This window comes from Lepisosteus oculatus, chromosome 10 (genome assembly GCF_040954835.1).
Source record: "Lepisosteus oculatus isolate fLepOcu1 chromosome 10, fLepOcu1.hap2, whole genome shotgun sequence".
Lineage (NCBI taxonomy): Eukaryota > Metazoa > Chordata > Actinopteri > Semionotiformes > Lepisosteidae > Lepisosteus > Lepisosteus oculatus.
This window is the reverse complement of record NC_090705.1, coordinates 26,921,175-26,948,259: the sequence shown is the minus strand read 5'-3', so window position 1 is coordinate 26,948,259 and position 27,085 is coordinate 26,921,175. Positions and strand designations below refer to the sequence as shown.

At 38.3% G+C, this 27,085-nt stretch overlaps 1 protein-coding gene across 1 annotated transcript; it reads left to right on the top strand.

Moving 5' to 3' along the window:
- Nucleotides 1-880: 880 nt before the first annotated feature.
- LOC107078604 (coiled-coil domain-containing protein 18-like) lies at nt 881-22,887 on the top strand. Its single transcript, XM_015357256.2, has 12 exons — nt 881-1,265; nt 1,636-3,083; nt 3,712-3,796; nt 6,413-6,508; nt 8,857-8,935; nt 12,731-12,845; nt 15,911-16,095; nt 16,390-16,544; nt 18,253-18,415; nt 20,314-20,472; nt 20,984-21,151; nt 21,576-22,887. The coding sequence occupies exons 2-12, from the start codon at nt 3,077-3,079 to the stop codon at nt 21,657-21,659; spliced, it is 1,296 nt and encodes a 431-aa protein (XP_015212742.1). The 5' UTR covers nt 881-1,265; nt 1,636-3,076; the 3' UTR covers nt 21,660-22,887.
- Nucleotides 22,888-27,085: the final 4,198 nt, after the last annotated feature.

Genomic DNA, 27,085 nt, shown 5'->3' with positions numbered 1-27,085 from the left:
GGATATTTGAGAATGTCTAATATAAAAGTGTTTACCTGGAGAAACTGGTACTAAAACTATGAATGCTGTTTTGTAAAAGGTACCTTAAATCACATCAACAATGATCATACCACAATGAATATAAATGCCATTTATATTTTCAAAGCAATTGACACACGTTGCATATTGTCTTAAGATTTTAATCAATAGCATAAAACAGCTGTCATTAGATACTGAAAACATCGAAGATCTGGTAAATCCCAGAAATACTGCAGTGCAGAAACTAATTCTGTCTACTTTAAAATGGGTTGAAATTGAAGAATCAAATGTTGATAATTTACAGTAACATTCAAGAAATCCTATCTACTCTTTGGAGCAGGGGTGGGGAAATCATTTGGTCTGGCCCTGCCAAGGCAACCGCAGAGAGCCTGGCGATAATTCGACAACGATAATTATCGCGATATAATTTTCCTCGATATAATTTTAACAAAAGTTCGATAAATGTTCATGCTTTACGCATGATACGCGCATGCGCACTAAATACTGCTCGAGTGCGCGTGCGTGTTGTAGACCGGGTACTAACAGATTTGTTTAATGTTTCTGCTGTTTGGCAAGTTTTATGTTCTTAAAATAAAGAGTTGTTTAATTCACCAATTAACTGTCTGATTTCTTCAACTTTCATTCAGGAGAAAAAAATCTGCCTTTAAACTTGAAAGAAATAATGATTGACATTTATCGTGATGATTATCGATATCGACTGATATGATTTTTTTTATCGTGATAATGTTGTTGGCCATATCGCCTAGCCCTACGCAGGCGGGACTTGAAACTCTAGGAGCTTTTTTCATAGCAACATAAATTTACATTAAGTGAATCATAATAATGTAAATTTTGAGGGACAAACAAGGAACGTCCATTACGGGATACACAGGACACATACGAGTACATGACGGGATAGACACGCATGCTTGTCGCTGGCTGACCGCGGCCCGTCTGCCTGTATTGCGGTGACTCAGAGGACACTCAGTGCCAGGCAGGCTGGGAGTGTACACGAAAGTGTTAACACACTGTATTTTACGAACTGCGGGATGAAGTCAAGCAGTTCATGGAGGTGAAGGGAAAACCTGTCGGGGAACTCAATGTGATAGCAAGTGGCTGTTTGATCGACTGCGCTCCAGACTGACCGACGCAAACCTGGAAAAGCAGTTGCGAGTAGCAACATCATCAATACCAGCTAACATCACACGCCTCACCAAAGAGAGGCAGTTCCAGCCATCACATTAGGGGTGAGTTAATTAAATGTTTGACCAAATATAGCAGGCTAATTTTTAAATTGATAATTTTGTATGGCCCGCGAATGATGTTATAAATATCCAAATGGCCCTTGGCAGAAAAAAGGTTCCCCACCCCTGCTTTAGAGCATGAGAGGTCATGAAACTCACATTGGTACAGCGGATAAGACACAAGGTCCTTGGTGTTTCTGTGTACAACTACATGATGTTGCATTTTTTTTATCTTATCATACTTTTGTTTTTTAATGGGTGCATCATGGAGCTATTTTTAGTACCGCATGTTGATGTGAATTTAGACGTACCAGATTTGTCTGTGACCTTTGCTGTTCATAGGTTGACATGTATAACTGTTTCTTTTGTTCAGGCCACAGATTCAAAGATTGCTACCCTCTCATGAATGAAAATACTACTCAACTTCAATAAACTTAAGCACTGTGTTAAAATACATGGAAATAGTAACTGAAAAATAATATAAATATCATATATATGTATGTTATCCATACTGTTTTAGTTTAACAAAACCTGATAGCCATAATCAAGGATCACAATTGTTAATTTATGTAACCGAATTCAGCACAAGTGCAGATCCTGGTCTGTGAAACAAGCTCATTTTGAATCTCAGGTCCAATACATTGTTTTCGATATTACGATGGGAAAATGTTGACACCTAGTGGTAAGAAAGGTAGAGATTTCCATTCATCTATTTTCTAACCGCTTCTTCTCATTCGATACCGCGGGGGAGTCGGAGCCTGAACTGGGCAAGCAAAATACGGAAGGCGGGATTCACCCTGGAGCCTGGAGGGGACGTCAGTCAATCTCAGGGCAGAAACACGAGAAACGCAGTATCCCTAACCCTAAGATAGGGCCAGTTTTCCCAGACTCCCGATGCGATTACAACCGACTAGTGCTTTTTTGGATTGTGGGAGGAAACCGGAACAACCCACGCGAACACAAGAGATATACAAACTCCACACAGATAGCACTGCAGGATCGAGAACTAAACCAAGGGTTCAGGCGCTGCGAGGCAGCAACTTTAACCTCTCCCCTACCGTGCTGCACTGTTAAGAATATATTTATTTTAAACCGTTCTTATTACACTAAATCTATATTCATCAAAATCGTTTAGTGATCTGCCTTAAAGTAAAAAAAAAACTGAAAACTAATCATTCAAAACTCTTTTGGAAAGAATAGAACATACTGGTGATATGAGAGAAGAAGGAGGACGAGGAGAATGAAAGCACAGACTGTAAAACTTACTTTTTCACACAAGAACATTACACTACAGTATTACTAGTGTATCGATTTTTTTTCTAAGCGCTTCTTCCAATTCTGGACCGCGGAGGCGCACAACATATTTTATTTTCAATTATTATACTGAAAACAATCCTCAAGACCTTTAAAAAATAAACACTAAATTAAAAATAAGACCCAAACACGTATTACAGGTTGATGTTTTATATTCATTTACCCGTAGTCTATTAATAAAAAAAGTGTATGTCTACATTTCATGATACCGTGTTCAGTATTACCCGAAAAGAGCTCACACTCCATCGTACAATGTACCCAAATAGCTTTTTGGTAGACCTGTAAATAAAAAAAATACTATAATAAACATGATCTGCTAAAAGGATCACGCTTCACTGGCTTGGGCTCAAGACAGGCGTGGCAGTTGCTACTGGAAACGGTTTGGTGTGACTTCCGGTTGAAGACGAAACGATTCTTGACGTAAAATATGAAACTATTAAAATCTAAAAATTAAAAAAAAATCACTTCAGTTCAGTTCTTGAGACAAAATAGCGAAGAAAATGTCTGGTAAGTACTATTTTATACAATATAAAGTTTGGAAACATTGTCAAACAGAAAAGTACATTTTGCTTAAAAGCATCTGTTATAGAGGCATCTGTATACTATCGATAAAACTCTGAACGTTTGCTCCAGATTATGCTTAATCAGTTTATAATTTAAATATGTATTGATGCCAGCTATATAGCATTGTGTGATATAAAATAATACAGTATTTGAATCATCTAGACATTGATAACTTTGTAGTTTACAATAAAAAATGACAGCTTTCAATCCATGCCAGAAAAAATACTGTGCACATTTACTTGAAATATACATTAAATGTGTCTCTTCCTCTTATTGTTATGTATTTTTAGATTTTACAGTGTTGAAATTTACACTTGATTTTACTGAAAATCACCTCTTCTGTCTATTTGATTGAGTTGCTGTTACCTTCATAAATAACCTTTTACCTTCATAATACACAATAATACATTGTTCTAGTGTTAAACAACTACCATTTGAGTTGATCCCACTAACCCTACTCATTGCTTTCCTCTTCAATGTTGAACAGGTGTATTAAAAATTGTAAAAAATGGGGAAAATGCAAGATGTCAATACATCCCTTATTGTAAGCAAGCAAACTTTGTTTTCACAGGAAATTTGAGACCAACTCCAAAACCATCTAAACAATCTCCTGCTCAGAAAAATGGGAAGCGAAATGCCTTGGCCCCAACCATTAAGTGAGTTGAGACTACGGTAGTGAAATTCAGTTAGGCATCAGTTTGAGTTAAATTTAATCAATTTCACATTTACTGAAAACGTTCATTTTATGAGTACATTAAGTGTGGACATTAAGTATATATACAGCATATGCCTACACGTGTTTCATTAATGGACTGTTACACAAGAATGTGAGAAATAACAATAACACCTTGCATTGCATTACTGTAGGGCAGACAATTTTATTTTGTCTATGGTCTCATTAAGAACAAGGCTTTAACATAGATTAAGGGTTATTGTTATCACAGTACCACATGTGTTTATTACCTAGCTTTGAGGTCCTTGGTTATCAATAAAATCTAGTTTTGTTTTATTTCAATCTATGCAGTCTTTTGGGAGTAGTTCACACATTCCATATAGACTATGGATTTCTCTGGTTCCAGACCAGGACTTACATACTATACTCATTTACGGGGATATCCTAGAGACTACTCTAAAAAGTGGACTGTAAAAAGTCCAAGGGGAGAGACTATAGGAGTATGAGGACTTTGAGTGAAGTCCCATGGTATAGGGTATAAAGGAACTACAAAGGCCTAGTTTAAAATAAGGTGTACACTCTTGGTCACTACATTATAAAAAATATTGTCTGTGGAATATAAATAATGGAATCTGGAATCAGAGAAGACTATGAGGAGACCTAGCAGATTTCTTCAAATGTGAATTGTGAAATTGAAGTCACAAGTGAAAACTACAGTGGCTATCAAAAGTATTCACCCCCGTGGAGCATGTTATGTCACATTTTACTATGTTACAGTGTACAATATATAATCACAATGTATTTATTTGGGATTTTGCCATTGATGAACACAAAACACTTTATAATGTCAAACTCTAAATTACAGTGTACATTACAGTTAGTCTTCCATGGCTGAGATGGGAGTAACTGTGCATGTGACAATTGCCTGGGCAATTCACAAATTTGGGCTTCATCCTAGAGGGACAAAAACAGTAGATCTCCACTGTACTTGGCCAGAAAGCATATGGGAGATTCTGAGAGCAGGTTGAAGAAGATTCTATGGTTTGACGGTACTCAAATTAATCAATTTTTGGCCTCAACGGTAAGCGTTGTCTGGCGCATGCGTAACAGAACATAATCTGGAGAACAAAATCTCTACTGTGAAGCATGGTAGTGACAGTATCATGCTTTGGGGATGCTTCACTGCATCGGGGCCTGGAACACTTGTGAATATAGAAGACCTCAATCCAATCAAGAATCTGTGGCAAGAGTTGAAAATTGCTGTTGACCTTTACCCATCCAACCTGACAGAGTAAGAGAAATTTTGCAAAGAAGAATGGGCAAAATTGTCCAAATGTGCAATGCTGCCAGAAATGTATCCAAGAAGACTTATGGCTCTGATTTGTGCCAAATGTGCCTCTACCAATTTTTGACTCAGAGGGGATGAAAAACTCCCATAATGACTTAAATACATTATGATTCCATATTGAAACACAAAAATATGTAAAAACATCCAAGGGGAGTCGAATACGTTTGATGGCAACTTTACATGTGGAAGAGCATCTAAAACCAAGAACTTCTTCCCCCAGAAGCTTGTGGTTGTAGTCAAAAAAATCCGTTGCACACACCATTTTTCCATATACCACTGAGGATTTTCAACTCACAAACACCAAACATTTGAGTGTACCACAGTTGCTACAAGTTGTCTGGTGGACAGATTCTTTATAAGATGGCACTGAGTGGTCAGGCGACTGGAGCGGTACCTCCTGACTAGATTGCTTTGTGTGACCTGACACAGCACTGAGTGTTTTTAATTAAAAGCTTCCTGTAACTGTTCCAGTATGCAACAAAAATACTAACATTCTTTAGTCAGTCCCAGTCATCGTTGAAATAACTCTTGGTATTACTGTGAATAGAGAGCATGCTCTATTTTTTTGGTTTTTGAGGAAGCAAACAATGGTCTTGCAGCGCTTTATTTATTGAAACCTGCCAAAGTGCCAAAGTAGGTTATTTACTGTACCATCAGAGGCCTTCTTACCATACCTATTGAATTGTTCTAATTATACCCTTTACTTTTGTTATGAGCCAGCAGCCATATCACCCTGCAGCTCTCAACTGGCTACCCACTGAAGCTAAGCAGGGTTGAGCCTGGTCAGTATTTTATGGTACCTGGATGGAGTGGTGTTAGTGGGACAAGCGGGGGGCACCTACTCTGCAGTCTGTGTGGGTGCTAATGCCCTGGTAAAGTTGCGGGGACACTATACTTTAGTGGGCGCCGTCTTTCAAATGAGACGTTAAACCGAGGTCCTGACTCTGAGTGGTCATTAAAGATCCCCGGGCATTTCTCAATAAGAGTAGGGAGCTATCCTGGTGTCCAGGCCAACATTTTCCCCTTGGCCTTTAGCGTGTCTCCAAATTGTTCCCATGTATGATTGGCTTGGACTTGCCCTGCGATGGACTGGTGCCACATCCAGGGTGTACCCTTGCGCTCATTGCTTGCCGGGTAGGCTCTGGCTTCCCATGCCACCGTGTGGTATAAAGCGGTTTGGCAAATGATATGACATGACTTTTGTTATGTATTTTGTGTAATTAACTATATGTTTTTTTATCATACAATTAGCTGGTCATCCTCAACCTCTTTGACCTCTATAGAAGCTGAATACATTAAAAATCTCCAGGAACAGGTTTATCTTCTGGAGCTGGAAACAGCTTATTTATATCCTTTTACTGTATGCTGCAGGTTTAATTTATACATTTTATCTATAAAGTGCTTCTTGTTGACATGATCCTGTCTATAATGTCTGACTGTATTTGCCTAGAGACTAATAATATTTATAAGCTTTCAAGTTTAGTTTATAGAGCTATAACACTGACTTTAATAGTTCTAAGTAACTATATTTAGGAGACATATATATATATATGATAGTTACTGGTGTAGATTTGCTTTACATACAGTAGTTAGAAAAAATAAAGCTAAAGGCACACAGCTCTGACACATCTAGCCATGGTCAGTTGCAAAATAACAGAAGAACAGCGTCATCTGGAAGAGTGATGTGTCTCTCCCTTACCTTGTTGCAAACCTGTAGGTGTCATGATGTCACTGTTCCTCAACATTTATTTCTCCAAATATTCTGTTCTACATTTGAGTATTCAAAAACTGAACTCATGTAGGTGTATGATATACAGTATAAATTTATAAGTCATATTGAAAACATTTGATTGATGTTAAATATGTAATTTCAACTGCAGAAATATCCAAAATGGTAATTTAATCTTTAGAAAGAAAATCACGAGTGATATAAGAAGTAGGCAGTACATTCAGTTGCACTCCCAAAGGTAATTAGGGTAAGGAAATGAAAAAATACAATTCCACTAACTAGCTTGATCAAAACAATTATATCAGGTTTTGGATGCATACCTTTGCGCAAAGATGAAGATAATTCAGACTCGCATATCCATAAAATTCTGTAGTTCTATTATCCAGGTTTAATTTAAATTTAACTTATATTTACAAATCAATCACATTTACTATATGAAATATAGTGTATGGAAGAACCGAACCCTTCTTCTATTGACATATAGAGTGCTGTATAGTACAGTATTATACAGTATATACCCTACAAGACAGGATTAAATATCATTGACAGATACTGCTTAGAAAGTGCCATAAAGCTTTAGTGTTATGACCACGGACAGATGTCCATCTCGGGTCTTGTTGTAGACCTCATGCGGTAAGAGCTGGAGAAAACAGAAGACGTAGTATGGGAAAACACACAGGGGTTTAATAGTGCACAGAATAATAGTGACAGTCCGTGAGACAAAGAATGGCATCCAAATCCAAACAGGTCTAAAGGAAGGTCAGGGCACAGTCCGGGAGTCCATCAGCAAGTAATCCTTCCTGGGATGCGACAAGGTTAAAATCCCCAAAAAGGGGGAAAACACGAACAGACAAAACATGGAGATCCAAGGGTGACGGGTCGAGATCCTCCAGACCCTGGGCTCAGGAAGCGGGAGGTGTCGGGGATGAGGCCTATTCCCTCAGGAGACGGACATAGGGTATCCTGGTGCTAGGCGGGCCTCGCGACATCCTTACCCTAATGTTGAGCCCCGAGGACTGGAGGAGCTAGTCTTACACATAACAAGATACACCTGGGGAGTTAACAACAATTACAGGAATAACAGACTATAATTGCAATGGCCTACTTTATAGGCAGATATAGAAGCAGCTGAATATTTTTTCTTACAGTTGTATTAAGCACTGGATTGATGTATTCTACATTACTGACTTTGCTCTCTAAACCTTGGTACAGTATACCAACATCTAACCAATCAAAAACACAAGAATCTTCCTTTAAAATAAATCTGCCTGTGCCATTAGCTACAAATGCCTCAATATAGATTTGGAAAACCTGAGGCTACAGTTACAGTTACTTTTGTAAAACACTAGTATTTGTAAAGTATAGACAGTGTACTGTATGTTGTATTATCTATTTTAATTAATTAATGTGCTATTTTCAAAAAGCATCAATGTCTGTTATTATGATTGTTTTTTAATAAAATAGCTGTTGTTGCAGAAAAGGCCAAGGAAACTGGCTCAAACACAAAGAACATTGGGGTACCTATTTGTGCACCTGGACCTCATGAATACAATCATATTAAAATGCATAAGTTTCCCCTCGGAATTTTTACATACTGCATTGATAATGAAAAATATAATCATACTGTTCTTTACCTAAATTAATTACTTCATGTTGTCATACAACACATCAAATAACTGTTATTGTAAGGAATTAGAGAATCAGAACATTTTGCACTGTTGAATATTTGTACCTTAGAATGTATTTTAACATTCACACATTTGAGTATTGTTACTTTCTAAACTCAGATTAAAGTATATAATTAAGGGTAAAACTACTTGTTAAGAATAATTTTAGAATAATCAGGTAATAATAAAAATCTGTGCAAAACGATTATTAACGACTGTTTAGAGTTCTCACACGGTACTGTGCTACGATGTTCTTGCTTCGTGAATGCTGTATTTTTTCTTAACTGTATGCTCTTAAAGCGTGAGAAGTCAGTAAAAGCTATCAACATTCAGCCAAAAGTCAGATTACAGGCAGAGAGGACACTGCATAAAATGAAGGTAAGATTAAAAGTGAAATACTAGTATTGCAACAAAGTGTTATGAAAATCTGTGTAATGTTTTAAAACTGTCAAATGCTTTCTTCATATAGTATTGTAATTGATTTCATGTTTAAATAATCATTAATCCATTTTTCCTTATGTTCTCTAGTTACGATAAAAAAGGTTTGAGATTATTATCCGTATTCAAAAGAGATGTAGTGGTGCTTGTATTGGGGATGTGACACTGCATTATCCCATTCTCTGATTACTCAAGGACATCAACTTCCTTGCTCGGTTTTAAAACTTTCATATGGTACATACTGTATTGACAGTTATTGCCACCAAATGTTAAGATAACATTCGGTTCTATTGGTGTTCCCAGGTTATTCATTACTTCATCACTTTTATCTGTTTGAGAGTTTGGGTAGAAGAGGGTGAATCTGGTACCATGGACTTTTTCAAGCCTACTTCCAACTTAATGACAAAAGTCTTTTTAGGGAGTACAGTCAGTACAGTCAATTTTGGCATACATAATGACCAAAACATCTAATCTTTTGGTGCTCAAACACTTTTTTCCACTCCTTTCCTGTTATTATTATGCCAGCAAGTTCATCAGATCACTATTAACTCTTTTTAAAAAGGAGTTTGATATTTGGAATCAGAGAAGACTATGAGGAGACCTAGCAGATTTCTTCAAATGTGAATTGTGAAATTGAAGTCACAAGTGAAAACTACAGTGGCTATCAAAAGTATTCACCCCCGTGGAGCATGTTATGTCACATTTTACTATGTTACAGTGTACAATATATAATCACAATGTATTTATTTGGGATTTTGTCATTGATGAACACAAAACACTTTATAATGTCAAACTCTAAATTACAGTGTACATTACAGTTAGTCTTCCATGGCTGAGATGGGAGTAACTGTGCATGTGACAATTGCCTGTGCAATTCACAAATTTGGGCTTCATCCTAGAGGGACAAAAACAGCAGATCTCCACTGCACTTGGCCAGAAAGCATATGGGAGATTCTGAGAGCAGGTTGAAGAAGATTCTATGGTTTGACGGTACTCAAATTAATCAATTTTTGGCCTCAACGGTAAGCGTTGTCTGGCGCATGCGTAACAGAACATAATCTGGAGAACAAAATCTCTACTCTGAAGCATGGTAGTGACAGTATCATGCTTTGGGGATGCTTCACTGCATCGGGGCCTGGAACACTTGTGAATATAGAAGACCTCAATCCAATCAAGAATCTGTGGCAAGAGTTGAAAATTGCTGTTGACCTTTACCCATCCAACCTGACAGAGTAAGAGAAATTTTGCAAAGAAGAATGGGCAAAATTGTCCAAATGTGCAATGCTGCCAGAAATGTATCCAAGAAGACTTATGGCTCTGATTTGTGCCAAATGTGCCTCTACCAATTTTTGACTCAGAGGGGATGAAAAACTCCCATAATGACTTAAATACATTATGATTCCATATTGAAACACAAAAATATGTAAAAACATCCAAGGGGAGTCGAATACGTTTGATGGCAACTTTACATGTGGAAGAGCATCTAAAACCAAGAACTTCTTCACCCAGAAGCTTGTGGTTGTAGTCAAAAAAATCCGTTGCACACACCATTTTTCCATATACCACTGAGGATTTTCAACTCACAAACACCAAACATTTGAGTGTACCACAGTTGCTACAAGTTGTCTGGTGGACAGATTCTTTATAAGATGGCACTGAGTGGTCAGGCGACTGGAACGGTACCTCCTGACTAGATTGCTTTGTGTGACCTGACACAGCACTGAGTGCTTTTATTTAAAAGCTTCCTGTAACTGTTCCAGTATGCAACAAAAATACTAACATTCTTTAGTCAGTCCCAGTCATCGTTGAAATAACTCTTGGTATTACTGTGAATAGAGAGCATGCTCTATTTTTTTGGTTTTTGAGGAAGCAAACAATGGTCTTGCAGCGCTTTATTTATTGAAACCTGCCAAAGTGCCAAAGTAGGTTATTTACTGTACCATCAGAGGCCTTCTTACCATACCTATTGAATTGTTCTAATTATACCCTTTACTTTTGTTATGAGCCAGCAGCCATATCACCCTGCAGCTCTCAACTGGCTACCCACTGAAGCTAAGCAGGGTTGAGCCTGGTCAGTATTTTATGGTACCTGGATGGAGTGGTGTTAGTGGGACAAGCGGGGGGCACCTACTCTGCAGTCTGTGTGGGTGCTAATGCCCTGGTATAGTTGCAGGGACACTATACTTTAGTGGGCGCCGTCTTTCAAATGAGACGTTAAACCGAGGTCCTGACATTAAAGATCCCCGGGCATTTCTCAATAAGAGTAGGGAGCTATCCTGGTGTCCAGGCCAACATTTCCCCCTTGGCCTTTAGCGTGTCTCCAAATTGTTCCCATGTATGATTGGCTTGCACTTGCCCTGCGATGGACTGGTGCCACATCCAGGGTGTACCCTTGCGCTCATTGCTTGCCGGGTAGGCTCTGGCTTCCCATGCCACCGTGTGGTATAAAGCGGTTTGGCAAATGATGTTCTATTGGTGTTCCCAGGTTATTCATTACTTCATCACTTTTATCTGTTTGAGAGTTTGGGTAGAAGAGGGTGAATCTGGTACCATGGACTTTTTCAAGCCTACTTCCAACTTAATGACAAAAGTCTTTTTAGGGAGTACAGTCAGTACAGTCAATTTTGGCATACATAATGACCAAAACATCTAATCTTTTGGTGCTCAAACACTTTTTTCCACTCCTTTCCTGTTATTATTATGCCAGCAAGTTCATCAGATCACTATTAACTCTTTTTAAAAAGGAGTTTGATATTTGTTGTTTTAAGACAATATTTTCTACTCTCAAATTGGTTGTTATGTCAAAAACAATAATTAATGAATTGGTACTTTTTTCATTTTACATATAATTGTGATTTCAAGTCTTTAAATGATAAATGTCCAGTGTTCTCTTATTAATGATTCAAGATGCTGGAAGAAGTTATTAGAACGAATAGTAGGTACAGTGTTTCTTATGTTGTGATAGGGAACACACTTTTTTATCTGCCAGATTGACTTGGAATTGAATAGATTTAAGGCTAAGCAATAAACACTGTTTTCTATACCAGTCTCCATGGTACAGTACTTTGATGTAATTATATATTGATTAATGCTTTTTTGTAATCTTATCTTCTTCATTCTAGGTGCTGTCAATTTTTTAACATCAGTGACAAACTTGCAGTAGCAGAAAAACACACAGCATTATATCTTTACAGAGAGTTTACATGATAATCGTCTCTTCCCATTACTACAAACAATAGAATCTCACCTTCGTTAGACAGACTATTCCTGCAGTTTGCAAAAATATTTACTGTAATTATGTGCAGCATACCCTGATATTACCAACACTCTGGTTAATTTCAGTATCTGTATACTGAACAGACAGGTGTTTCTACTGAAGATACATCACAGTGTTGTCCCCTATTTTCCTTTAAAAGGGATTAGTTAATAAAGTTCTCCCATCCGGTTTTAAATACGTAGGCAACAAATGGAGAAATCAAATATTTGAAGTTTACCAAGTACTGTAATTACTGTAATTTAATTACTACGCAGTGCAAATTATTTGTGCAATAAATTAATTCCTTTCATACTAGATAAGATTTTCTTGTAATAGGACTACATTAAAAGTGCTGTTCTGACATCTCCATATTATCTGTTTATGCTATTTGTATTTCCTGGTGTTGGTATTATTGATCTTTAAAAAATGTAATCCTGTGTATTTTCTTTTCCTTAACTCATTGACCTGGAATCATGAAGGCTTTGCAAGCAGAGGTTGACAGTGCCACCATGTCAGTTGATAAAAAGGATAAGTGCATTGCAAGTCTGAAATCAGAGAAGAAACAACTGCAATGCGAGCTTCAGTCCATGACTGGTAATCTTTATGCCTTACTTTGTAAATTATGCAATATCAGCATTTATAATACTTTACAGTTTTTCAAAAACACAACTCAACTTACTTAGTCTTATCATTCAGGACCAGATGTAACTATGTTTTCTGATAGGGGGTTATAGAGCATTATTTGTTATTAGGAGGTTCAGAACTGGATTGGTTTCTTGGGTGGGACATTGGGTGTAAGTAAAAGTAGGTTGCTGCTGCCTGTGTTGTTGGTAGACCAGTAGGTGGGATTTATCCTCTGAATGAGAATTTGCTAAATCAAAGGCAAGTTAGGTGATATGAGACACTGTGTTGTAAAAGGTGTCATAATTCAGTTAAAATGTTAAATTAAGGTGTTTTAGTGTTGTTCAAAAGAGTGTTAACATGGTTCAACATATAGTTTCATAAGTGCCTTTGATGAGGGTCTGTGACTGCTACAGTGTTTCATATACTCAATACAAATGGGCAGGATCACAGGAGAAGAACATTCTGGGTGTTACTGTCTTATGTATCTGATAATGCCTCAAATATAAGGCGAATCTATATAAGATATACAGTATATTATTTAACAGATTCTGAACTCTAGTCATTAATATTTAAATTATTTTTTTATGTTACTGCATGACAAGATAAAACTGATATACAATGCTTCTTTAAACCAGATAATGCATCCAAGGCATACAAGGTCTGCTGGGTGGGTACTAAAATGAAATAAGATAGATAGAGAGATAGATAGATATTACTTTATTAATAACGTAGGGAATTGATGTGTTACAGCAGTTCAGCCCAAGACAAGCAAAAACAGACATCAGAATAGCTATAAAACAAAAGACAACAAAATAAATAAAAATAAATAAATAGAAAAATAAATACATAGGTGTGTGCAAAATGTGATGATCATAGTCACTGTAAAAGCAATAAAATATGTCCAAAATGTGCATAGCTTTATACAGACTGATTGTCCAAAAAGTACAATGGAGCAAACATGCTGTCCATAGATGAGCAAATGAAGGGCTAACAGTCCTAGCCTAGGGCAGCGTTATACACCCTGACAGCCGCCGGGAGGAAAGACCTGCGGAAACGTTCCCTTGAACACCGTAGCTGGATCAGTCTGCTGCTAAAAGTACTCCGCTGCCCAGTAACAGTCCCATGAAGCGGATGAGAGGTGTTGTTCATGATGGCTGTGAGCTTGGTCAGCATTCTCCTCTCAGCCACCACCTCCATGGGGTCAAGGCTCATCCCCAACACAGTGCCAGCCTACTTGATAAGTTTATTGAGCCTATTTGCATCTTTTGTCATGATGCTGCTGCCCCAGCACACAACAGCGTAGAAGATGGCTGCCGCCACCACTGATTCATAAAAAATGTGTAGCAGTGTTCCACACACACCTGAGTCTCCTAAGAAAATAGAGTTGGCTCTGACCTTTCTTGTACAGGGCGTCAGTGTTACCAGACCATTCCAGCTTATCATCCAGCTGTACCCCTAAGTAATTTATTCCTTCGAAAGTTGAAGATCATTTCTTTGGTCTTGCTGGTGTTAAGCTGGAGATGGTTAAGATGACACCACTCCACAAAGTTGGTAATCAAGCTCCTATATTCCTCCTCCCTCCCCTCTCTAATACACCCCACAATTGCAGAGTCATCCGAAAACTTCTGCAGATGACATGTCTCAGAGTTGTACCTAAAGTCAGAGGTGTAAAAGGTGAACAGGAATGGAGCAAGGACAGTCCGCTGTGGAGCCCCAGTACTGCTAACAATCTGTTCTGACACACAGCTCTGTAGCCGTACATACTGTGGCCTGCAGGTCAGATAGTCTATAATCCAGGACAGCAGGGGACTGTCCACCTGCGCCGCCCTTAGCTTATCTATCAGTAAAGGTGGATGGATGGTGTTAAAGGCACTGGAGAAGTCAAAGAACATAACTCTCACAATGCTCCCCGTCTTCTCCAGGTGAGAGTTAGCTCTGTGTAGCAAATAAATGACTGCATCCTCCACTCCCAAGTGTGACCGGTAGGCGAACTGCAGGGGGTCCAGTGCTGTACTCACCAGGGTTCTGAGGTGGTCCAGTACAAGCCTTTCCAGAGTTTTCATTAGGTGTGATGTAAGTGCCACTGGTCTGTAGTCATTCAAGACTTTAGGGTGCCCCTTTTTGGGTACTGGCACCAGGCAAGACATCTTCCAGAGCATCGGAACCTTTTCTGAAGATGTACTGTAGCACTGAACCCAGTTGGTCCGCACAGATCTTTAGCACCCTGGAGCTGACACCATCAGGACCCGCTGCCTTCCCTGCATGGAGTCTCCTCAACTCCCTTCTGACCTGGTCACCTGTGATGGATAGGCCGAGGAGGGCAGGGGAAGATGGAGTAGGAGTAGGAGGGATCACATGATGGGGTGACTGAGGACATGAAGAGGGTGTCTGAGGTGAATGGACAGTGGACCCTGTTTCGAATCTGTTAAAGAAATAAATGTTACTAGTTTGATTTTCTTTGCCAAATTTAATGTTCAAGTGGTTTTCTTTGCAAAGTATATTTTCTCCCAGTTGGTGTAAAGTTGCAGTGCAGGGTTTAAGTAAAATGGGTTGATTACAACAGAACCAATTAATTTGTTGAAGGATGCTTGGAGCCCAAGTCAGTCCAAACAGGCCTGGGTGGTAGGAACACGCTCCACGAAGGAATTCTGGAGAGAAGTGTCTTCTGTGTAGAGCTTTCATGTTCTCTGTGTATTTCATATGGGTTATTTCAAATACAGTGTGCTTTATCTTCCAAAGATACAGTATGTTGACTAGGTTATTGTCTCTAAATTGTCCCTGTGTGCTTGTGTTTGCCTTCCAGTAGACTGATATCCAATTCAGAGTGTAATCTCATTTTATGCTCTATGTTTCCAGGTAAGGATCTGGATTGTCCCAGCCCACACTAAAAATAAGTGGTTTTTCTGATATTGGGTGAATGGAATACATAACAGCCAACTTTTGTTTTAATCGACAGCTTTCTGAAAACAGTATTTTATCCATAGGAGTTTATACTTTGTGTATTATAAAATGCTTCATTGCATATTTTTCCTTAGATACTAACTTCAGAAACAAATTGCTATTGACCGTGGAGCTGGAACAACTAAAGAAACTGAAAGAGGTTACTAGCCAAGATTTGGACCACAAGACCAAGGAGCTATTAAATATGAAAAGAGAGCTGGAGAGAACATCAATTACTGTCAAAGAGAAAGAGGAAAAGATCAGGCTTTTGGAAGCCCAGGTTGACTTTTTTCTATACATCTTTGTGAAAAACAAATAGGAAAGAATATATTATGTGCATGGTGTTAACATTTTCTTAAATTAAAAATTTGTTATACAGTGTATTCACAAATCCATTTTGCTTAATGTTTGTCATATACATTTTTTTTTCAGACAGTGTTTTTTGTATACATCGCAAAATCTTAAAAACAAACCTAATCTGAATAAGGCTTGGTTCCTGTTGGTGTATTGTGGTCCCTTCAGATGTCTTGTCAAGAGATGTGTCTTTGCTTGAATCCCGTACTTATATTTTCAGCTGAAATGGAAGGTGCAGCATCAGCAGAGCACAGAAGCAGAGCTGGCAAAGAAGCGAGCAGAGCTGCTGGAAGCACAGGCTTCTCTCTACTGTCTGGAGGAGAAACATCTTACAAGCACAGGCTCCATTCAAGAGCACATTGCCAAAGAGCTTCGGTGAGGAAACGTCAAGTAACACACCCCATTCATTACACTAAATATTAACTTTTTATCTTGCATGTGTTTTATTGTGTAGCGGCAAGGCTTATTAATAAGAAAGAATTAAGTGTTTCTGAGCTTCCCAAATGAGGCCCCATTTCTCTGTTCATCTCTGTGGTGCAGCCACAGAGAAACTATTCATGCAGGCTGATTTAAGGTTCCTTTGATAAGGACAGCTCCCAAAGGGGGATGCACTTAGCTAAGCCTGGCTATCATGATCAATGGTCATCCATTGGCGCCTATCTGTCTAGGGAGTGCCAGATGGACATCTGGACTGCATTCCTAAGTGTCAGGAGTAAGTGACTCATATCTCACCTTGATCAACCAATCAGGGACTGGTATGGCCGAGTAACCCACGTGGGACTCTGATGCCCATGGAACTTTCTGCCAATCAACGAGCTGAAGTTCCTCCAGATAAAAACAGGCAACACAGAGAGCCTGAGAGATTCAGTAAGATTCAGGAGAATTATGTGGACTGTTCTAAAGGGAATTCAAAGGATAATTCCAGGGCAGGACGGCCCAGGGGCAGAAGGTTCCCAAGGGCAGGACATTCTCGCAGCGCGCCTCCTGACCATCTTGAGACTCAGCCCGGACAACCACGGAACGGCCAGTGTGTCCGAGTGTCAGAACTTTCCTTTGTTCTAAGAGTCTAGATCGGAGGTTGCCAGAGAGTAACCAGAGGATCCACCCGAGGTTAGCACCAGCAGCAGGCCTCGTGAACAGGTCAGAACTGTGGACAGCTGAATCACTATTCAGAACTAGCTCTTCACCAGGAACGAACCGGTCCTCTTCCTGACTTGCTGGGACCCACAGTCATCTTTTCTCCTGTGCACAAACTTTGCTAGTTAAAGCCAACACTAACTAGCCGGTCAGCGAGCATCTGCAGCGCACCGTCGCAAGCCGCACAGCACAGCCTGGCACGCAGCCAGAGAGCGCGGATTGGACAGCAACAGCCTGCAACTGTTTCTTTGTGCCCGCAGGAGATCTGAATCCCCAGAGATTGGATGAGTATTCAACTTCAATGCATTACAGCTCGAGAATTCAATTGTTATCCCAACCAGTTGATATCAATTTAATTCTTAAGAGTTATGTACTTGTTTTGAGTATCTGATGTAGAAGTTATAACCAAGTACATTTACGAAACGGTCTTAATGAATGATATACTGAACGTATGTCCTCTTGATATGTGTAACACTTTGCAACTGACTGAATATATACCTTTTGTATTCTGATAACCCTCTCGATAAGATCTGTTAGGTTTTATACGCATATTCTATGTATTAATAAATACTGTATTAGTGTATTAGTACCTGTGTGTGTGCGTTGTTTGAGTTATATCGCAAGGTTGGATTCTAAAGCCATCAAAAGAATCAATTTTGTGATTTACTGCTACAATTAATAATTGTCTCAGTAAATGCCCAAACCCTACAGAACTGGTGCCTTCAGAGAGCCACTACATTACATTTTGGCTATGGCAACATTACATATTTGGCGTCCCTGAACGGCTATGAATCATTACAATTGAATGGCAGATACCTTTGATTTTTTTAATGTGAGTCTGCACAAATGCTGGTTACAATAAATCACATAAAATGTATTGTCATTCTGGGGAAAAATATTGTTTTCAGTCCACAGGAAAGCTGAAAACAATAATCTTGCTTTTCAGTGAGGAGATACGACACCTGAGGATGCAGCTGACAGAAAGGCAGCTCTCGGGAGAAGAGGATGACTATGTGAAGAGTAAACTGGCAGAAAACTGTAGACGACTAACCAAAGAAAATGCACAGCTCCTTTCACAAATAACAGAAGTATCCAAGCAGCTTGAAAAGGTAGGGGTCAGAAGTTCACAACATCTGCTATTTTCTATAACAAACAACCACCTAGTGTGTCTTCCTTTTACAAACAAATGTTATATGCCATAAGTATTAATTAATCGATTTCCAGAACCAAGCCTTCAAAATGTACTCCTTTTTCATCAACAGAGGATACCCCAGCAGTGTTATTGACAGTGCCCTTGCCTGAGCCAAAAACACCCCTCGGACCATCAACTCAATCACGAACTTCTGCCGCAACAACCACATTCCTTTGGTGCTTCACTACCACCCCAACACACTTCCTATCCACTTTTCCATCCTACAGAATGATTCCTCCATTGGGGCCCTTTTTTCTGACTGTTTTATCATCTCATATCGCCGACCACCTAATCTGCATAACCTTTTTGTTCATAGCTCCCTTGACCGCCCTCAGCAACCATCCACACCAGGCACTTTCCCTTGCAACAGAGCTCGCTGTATCACCTGCAAGTACATATCTAACACAACACTCATTCAAGGCCCCTCAGGACAATTCCAGATCACCCAGATTGTATCTTGTACCTCCAGCAACCTTACTGTATCTCTTGCGATAAATGCCCAGCCATCTACATTGGAGAAACAGGAAGGAGACTCGGAGACCGTTTCAGAGAACATGTTAGGGCTGTGAAGTTTAAAGATCTCTCCAACTCCATTGTTTCTCATTTCACCTCTGATGGCTAAGATCACACTAATCTCTCCGTCTGTGTTCTCAAAGATGGTTTTCCAAACTTATGCATCAGAAAGACTACAGAAACTAAAATTATCCTGCAGCTAGGATCACACCTTCCCCCTTCTCTTTAATGACGGACTACTTTTCTTCTAAATTCTCTCTATTTGTTGTAGGTTTCATTTCACACCTCTCTTTCTGTCCCCTGCTCCCGCCCCTCGCTTCTCCTTTCTCCCAGCTTTTGTTCTCCCGCTACATTACCTTTGCTTACTGCCCTGTCTTTCTCAGAAGGCTCCATGGACGATAAGTTGTGTTTTCTTTCTTTTCTTTTCAGCATGGAATAAACCTATTACTTGTTCCTTTGCAGCCTACGCATATTGACACAGCTACCCACCTGAACTATAAGTATTAATTATTACATTGAGTAGTAGTATGTATCATCAGGGTAGAGCTTGATCTCCATAAATTGAAATTTTTAAAAGAATCCACAAAAAACTGAATCTACCATTTTCTACTTTCATGTCAATTATTATGATATTTAAGGTTACTAGTTTTATGTCAACCCTGGCAGAAAAAGGATACAGATGCATCTTGCCACCAGTGGCAAGTGCTTTGTGAGACAACAGTAAGTCTCACTGTAAGGCAATACTAGGAGGGATAGTCAGAAATCTAGTTTTAAAAGTGCCAGAATCTCATAACACAGGTATCTTGTTTGTGTTATTCGTGCCAGAAGATGATTTACAAAATACTAACTACAGGGGTGTGAGTAAATGTGATTATCATGTTGTCTATACTTTATTCATGACAAAAATGACTTTGCCCTGTCCAATGCTACAAATTAAACTTTTATATTTTTAGAACTGTTTTAGGCAAGGCCCAATAACCAATCCGTAAATATGTTCCCTTAATCAATCTTTCCATGACATTATGGTATTTGGTACTCTTTTATTTGGGAGTATTAAGAAAAAAAGAAACATGGTGAATTAAAGTAAAATGGCAAAACACATACAGTATTACTTAGGCAGTGAAGATCATGTTTGATGATAAAAATCAAATTTGTACACCAATAACCATATTAAACACAAAACATTGTGTGAGGGGTTTTCAAATACATAAAAAAAAAACAAATCATATGTATGAATACTAATCAGCAGTAATTATGCAGAGGCATGCATTTAAGTGGTCACCACTTTGCTTATTTATGCAGTTCCATGCGCTTAGGAATGAAGACAATATGCGCAAATCTAGCAGCATTACAGAACTTGCATCATTGAAAGACCAGGAGAGACAGCTGGAGTGGGAGCTAGCCAACTGGAAACGATCAGTGAATGAGGAGAAGATGAAAGTTTTGCAGTCTATGGCAGAGGTAATAGTAATCCTTTACCTTATTAAGGTGGAATTCCTTTCTACTTGCCAAAATCTTTTTGAATCTATTCAATGGACGTTTACCATTAAGTACTTGTTTGGAATTCGTGTTTAGCAGAATGTTCAGAGTTTTTCATTGCATTCTGAGTCTATGTGTAACACCAACACTTAAAATCCACACTGTTTGAAGATAGCGAAAACTGTGATCCTCTCCATTTTATTGAATGTACTGTATAAAGTCCTTGCAAAAGTCATTGTTCCTCATTCAAGATGATAATGAAACTGTATGGTGAAACTATATCTTTACCCTTTCCTGTTTAACAGACTCTGAACTCTGGACACTTCAAGCTTACATTATTTGTCACTGGGTGCCATGATGTTTGTCACTATATTCTGTTCTGAGTATCTAGAATTCTTAAGGTTCTGATACAGCTATCTATATTGCCTTTTCGTATTTTTGTTCAAAGAAAGAGAAGCGTTTTAATAGGATCTGACACGTAATTCTGTTATAGCTACATGATCTGGAGCAAGTGAAAAGCTCAGCACAGGAGAAAAGGGCTTCTCTCGGCAGCCTGCTTTCAGAACTGGAAGGAAAGTACTCCAAGATTCACACAGAAAATGCAGAAATCCGCGGCGAGAAAGTACAACTCGTGGATTACATATCCCAGCTTAATAAACAGGTTCACCCAGTTTTTTTTCATTTTCCCTTTTCTAATACATTTAGTATATTTGAAGTTTTCCAGAACTGTGGAATGAGGCAATATTTAAAAATGTTTTCATGTAAGAGTCCTCATAATTTGACATTTATATTAATAGTTTTAGGTTTAAGGGTTATTTATTAAAATCAGGCAAGAATAATTACTTGCACGTTGTTTCCTTAGCAAAACAGAGATTTGGTATGCAGTAAAGCAGGTATAAGACTTTTTTTGTTTCCCCAGATAAGATGTGAAGTACTGTATGCTGTGATGTACATTTTTAAAGGAGTAAAGCTGTTGCTTTATTATTAAGAACCAGCATTTCAGTAATGATCTCTTATCATTAGGATTTTCTTAAAGCTAGCTATTTGGCCCTCATTAGAAAATTATATCTAATTTTTTTTCGCAGATTTTTGATAAGGAGGAAGAAATTCGGGGTTTGAAGAACCACACCCACACCTTATCCAATGATCTGTCAAGCCTGAGATGCTAGGCAAAAGTGTAATTAATTGACTGCATCACACACATCATTTCTCTGAATAAAGACAAACACCAGCCACAAATATATAAATCAAAATATATTTGCTGTATACTGGATACACCTTGTTGATGTTTCACATGCAGAATATTTGCAAAAGTGTACTGCTCCTTTCAATATTTTCACATTCTGATTAATTTTAAGTAATGAACAGTGATGACAACCTATTATTAAAATTGTTGGGTCCAGGACAGCAGACACATACTGTACATAAACAGCTGTAAAGTTTGAGAAAATAGTGCTCTTTATTTTACAGCGAGGGAAAATCAAAACAGACGCCAGAAACCAAACCAAACAAACAAAAAAACTAAATCTTAGCTCCTTTTTCAGCTCTTGACTAGACTTTGTCCCCATCTATCATACTGGGCAGGTAAGTTAAATGTGATTCACATAAGGCCGCCATGTTATCTAAACCTGCTGTACTCTTATAGTGAAGGAAGCTGAATTTCAACAAAATCTGGAAAGAAGATATTTTGAGTGAATTTTGTACTAAACCCCATAAGTTAGTACTTTGTGGAAGCATCTTTGGTAGAAATGACTGCTGCCAGCATTGCACAGTAGGATGATATAATTTTCACTATTCTTCCTAGTAGAATTGCTCCAGTTTTGACAGGTTCATTGGAGTTATTTAATGGACTATAACTGTCAAACTTTACCATAGTATAGTATGTATTCTTAACATAAAATCTTATTTGAAAGCATTGTGATAGCAAGCCCAGACAGCAACAGAATGTGGAAACATTGCAAAGGGTGATTACGTTTGCAAGGCAGTGTACAGTACATTGTAATTCCTCATTGTGTGTTATATTCCAAAGACTTTTGTATAGCTGCATACCTTATGTGTAGTTTATTGTATTCCATTCCAATCCTACTTGGAGTCACAACTTTGTGTTTAGATTATACCTAAAAAGTATTGTCCTCTAGATTTGTTAATAAATTATCAGATTTATGAAACAGGGAAATATCTACTTAAAAGCACTGTAAAGAGGACATTTACCATACATGTACAACTCATACTTGTACCATGACAATGACATTATGTAGAAAGTACAGTCTGTCTTTCAGCTAAATATTGAATGGGTGGCAATCCTGAGGGAAAAAATAATTTTAGATTTCAATCTTGGATGGTGTACCTTCTGAATATGACATTAAAAGTGATTTAATAAATTCTCCTTCAACCTTATTTTCTAAAACTTTTATGTCCTTAAGATTTTTTGTTGATTCATGTTTGAAGGTGGTGAAACCCAGACTATTCAGCTATCATTCTCTATATGTTATTGTGTGTGTAAAGGCTCTGCCGTGTTGCATTGTACTTCAGCAAAAGCTCCTATGAAACTGGAAGGTGAGCTTATATTGCTGGGACTTCCATTTTAACAGATTCTAAACTGTTTGGGTGCTTCTTTCATGTCATTTATTATGACATAATTTTAAAAGTGAGCTTAACACCATGGTTACACAGAAAACTGGATAGTTAAAGAAACTATTAAGCATGATAAATTCAAACAAAAATGATGAAAAATGTTTGGCAACCTTAATGGGATCCACATGGAGAAGGAAGGCTAAGGCATGAAGTGATAAAGTTTGGCAGGGGTCAGTGTTGGGATCCCAAACAATACAAAGACTGATTGGAGAAAGAAATGGATTACAGTATTATGCTGTGAAACATGAGCAGTTTTGCAAAACTTCAGCAGTTAAGAAAGAAGCCACCAAATTAGTGAATTTTAACAATGAATCAAAATGAACCTAAAGAAGAAAATATGTTAGGAGCTCTAATGTGCTAGTGTGTTAGTAGATATGTTCAGACTGGAGTGCGTTTAGCCAGTGCAGCTGATGTTCGTCTAAAATAAATCAAGGAGCAGCAGTTGTATCTAGGAAGATACACTGAAAGACGTTGGAGAGTATATCATGAAAGATAAAATACAAATAAAACTAGGAAATGGAATACACAGTTTGGCTCATCGGGAGGGAAATTGTGAAGATGGCTGTCTTGGGAGCCACAGTACTGGTTTCTGTTATATAATTTGTTGTCATGAAAACGTGATCTTTAATGATTTCTAAGTCAGTTGTTCTTACAATGTTCTTATAATGGGGAAAGAGAAACTAGGGTCTCACCAATAATCACTTCAATTGCAGTAGCATAACTATAATGAGGACTGGGACATACCTCCCATGGGCCCTTACAGTACGGAATATTTGAGGCTCTGAGGAAGTAAAAACAGTATAAATTACCCAAAACGTCAGATAAAAAAAATGGACAGCTGCATGTGGAAGGCCTTATGTCCTGTAACTTCACGGGCTTATAGCCATGGGCTAAAAGAAAGGACTGATGTAGTGCATAAGGGCCGGCATAAACAAGGGTTAAAAGGCTAAATAAGACATTCAGTTGGCAACAGATGTCAAGAGACCTGTTATTTTATAAATAGCTGGCTATTCATAAACCTATATGACACGTAAACTATAAAGGCTGGAAATGATCTTAGTATACAGCTATTATGCTGCATTAGTTATAACATTGTAAAATTGACATTGGGAGGAAATTTACTGAGTCATAATCGCTCCAAGTGAAGCTTCTGGGTTAAAATCCAATTAAGTTACTTCAACAACACCTGTAGTTATGAAAATAGATTTTCCATACTCCTTTGGTCTGAGAGTTAATATTTTCAACACAACATGCAACATGTTCTCTTGTAGGAGAAAAGGGTTTGATTCAAAGGTTGTTATTCTTATTATTATCACAGTCTGCTAATGAATTAAGCTCTTTTAATAAAGAAAAAACAGTTTTATATTTCCCAAGTTGTCTAGAATTCGCCTCAGAAATTATGAAATTATGGGGGGTTTAACTTGCTCCATTATCAACCTGATTTGATTCACCTTTAATCTGTAATAACTAATCTGTTGAACCCCAGATCTTTTAGGATTTCCATATACAGTAGATGCCTATTACTGTACAGTACAGCTGGTAAGGACAGTACACTTTGCAGCAGAGCTCCAGATCTTAAGCAATTCCAGGCTCTCAGTCTCCCAAGAGCCTGTATAATAGTTTTGTGCTAGTTTTATTACTGCTTGCTTGCTGACTGCTTGCTGTCCATAAGGGAAATTAATAATTTGCCTCCCATATTGAAACATCGTAACTCATTCAAACTGAAAAAACAATCATATATACTGTATACGCTTTTGAAGACATATGAATCATGGCTGAATTATGGTATTGATATTGAAATAAGGAAAATATGGCTACGGATAACTCAATATGAATGAAATGCACTTTTTAAACTTTTACTGAAACCCTTGCCTAACTTCAGCATGGCCTTGTCATTAAGGTATAGGTGTAATCAAAGGAGAAAAGGATACTATATCTTTGATTTGCAATAACGAGAAAAACAGATAAAAAGATGCAATAAACTCTTCTGCCTCAATCCAGTTACAAAACATAAGGTACTATCTACTTTAAGGTACTTAAAATATTTGTCTTGCAAATATATAATTATGACACATATTATTATGTGCTTCACATTTTGGAGTCAATAATGGCATCTTAAAATTCTTCAACAGAAAAATAATATTGTTATGAGCTCAGTTCCTAACTCTTTAACAGCAATTACTTTCACTTTCTGGGTGAGTCTCCGCAAGCTTTGCACACCAGCTTGGTTCAATTTCTACCAGTTCTTCTTGGCAGATTTTCTCAGGGTCTCTCAAGTTGCTTGGTGATTGCTTACTGACAGCAGTTTTCATGTTTTTCCTTAGATTCCAAATAGGAATTAAGTTGGGATTTTGACAGGCCACACAAGGGCATTCATTTACTTTCTCTTAAGTCACTCCACTCTTGCTCTGGCCTAGTGCTTTGAATCATTATCCTGCTGAAAGGTGAAGCTTTGGCCCAGATTTAGGTCTGAAACGTCCTCTTAAGATTTGCTTGACAATAATTAATTGCTTCCACTTATATAGCGCTTTTCTGGACACTCCACTCAAAGCGCTTTACAGATAATGGGTACTCCCCTCCACCACCTCCAATGTGCAGCATCCACCAGTGCGCCAGAACGCTCACCACACATTAGCTATCAGTGGGGAGGAGAGCAGAGTAATGAGGCCAATTCATAGATGGGGATTATTAGGAGGCCATGATTGGTAAGGGCCAATGGGAAATTTGGCCAGGACACCAGGGTTACACCCCTACTCTTTTCAAGAAACACCCTGGGATTTTTAATGACCACAGAGAGTCAGGACCTCGGAAGGACTGTGCCTGTTTACAGTATAGTGTCCCCGTCACTATACTGGGGCATTAGGACCCACATGGACCGCAGGTTGAGCACCCCCTGCTGGCCCAACGAACACCTCTTCCAGCAGCAGCCTTAGTTTTTCCCCGGAGGTCTCTCATCCAGGTACCAATAAGCATAGTGTAGACTGAATGATGGACTATGTAGGGTTTGCATCAAATGTACTGCTTTACATTTATGGTACAAAATGTTGTGTTGTGTAACTACAACACCCTTTGCCACATGTTTGCAGTATTGCATAGATCCTGTTGCAAACCCCAAAGCATTATTTGAGATACAGTATGTTTCTTTCAGCTCCATTCAAGGCCCTTTGAGGAGTGACCAGGATATTATTGACCTACTTATATTTTCTCCCATCTTAGCCACAAAAATGTAACTCTAAGGGGTCTCACAAGAGGATCCCTAACCTCTTTCTTCCTTTCCTGGCCGTTTAGTTTGGAGGGACAGCCTGATCTAGGTAGTGTATGGCTGCCTTCCACTTTTTAATAATTAACTTCACCATACTTAAATAGATATTAAGGTGTTCTGAAATGTTTTGATACTTTTCTACTGATTATGTGCCTTTATACAGCTTTATTCCTGAACTGTTTTGAAAGATCCCTGGTCTTCACGGTTAAATCTGTGCTTGAAGTTCAGTACCTGACTGAGGTAAATTACTTTTAGTAAATATATTTATTCTGCAATCTGTAATCTAATTTGATTATACACAGACAGAAGCCACTTAAATTGTGTGATCCTTAAAAGTAATTTTGTGCACATATAGTACATTACCTTATGTTCTACATGAAGTAACCTACATTGCTTTATGTTCTTATGTACAGTAAATGATTAATTTAGGAGAGTAGAAGGTCTGGATTGACCTTAGTTTAAAATGCTAGCTTGAGCCAGATTTGATGTTGTCATTTTTGAGGCCTAACATGAATTCTATCATAAACTGCTCAGACTTCTCGAAGTAGGAACAGAATACCACATAGCTGTGTACTTAGTTCCATACTGTACTGTATGTAGCTGTTACATAGAACCTTTAATTTTATGTGTTTGAGATTCCATCAAAACAAGGGTTAGGATTTGGATGGACCAAAGGTCATTGTTTGAAAGTTTGAAATG

What these genes read in the sequence shown, in the direction of transcription:
- LOC107078604 (XM_015357256.2), top strand. An exon ending in GAGCTGGAAACAGCTTATTT is followed by an intron (nt 6,509 to 8,856) that starts ATATCCTTTTAC and finishes TATGCTCTTAAA; the next exon opens with GCGTGAGAAGTCAGTAAAAG. An exon ending in TATCCCAGCTTAATAAACAG is followed by an intron (nt 21,152 to 21,575) that starts GTTCACCCAGTT and finishes TTTTTTTCGCAG; the next exon opens with ATTTTTGATAAGGAGGAAGA.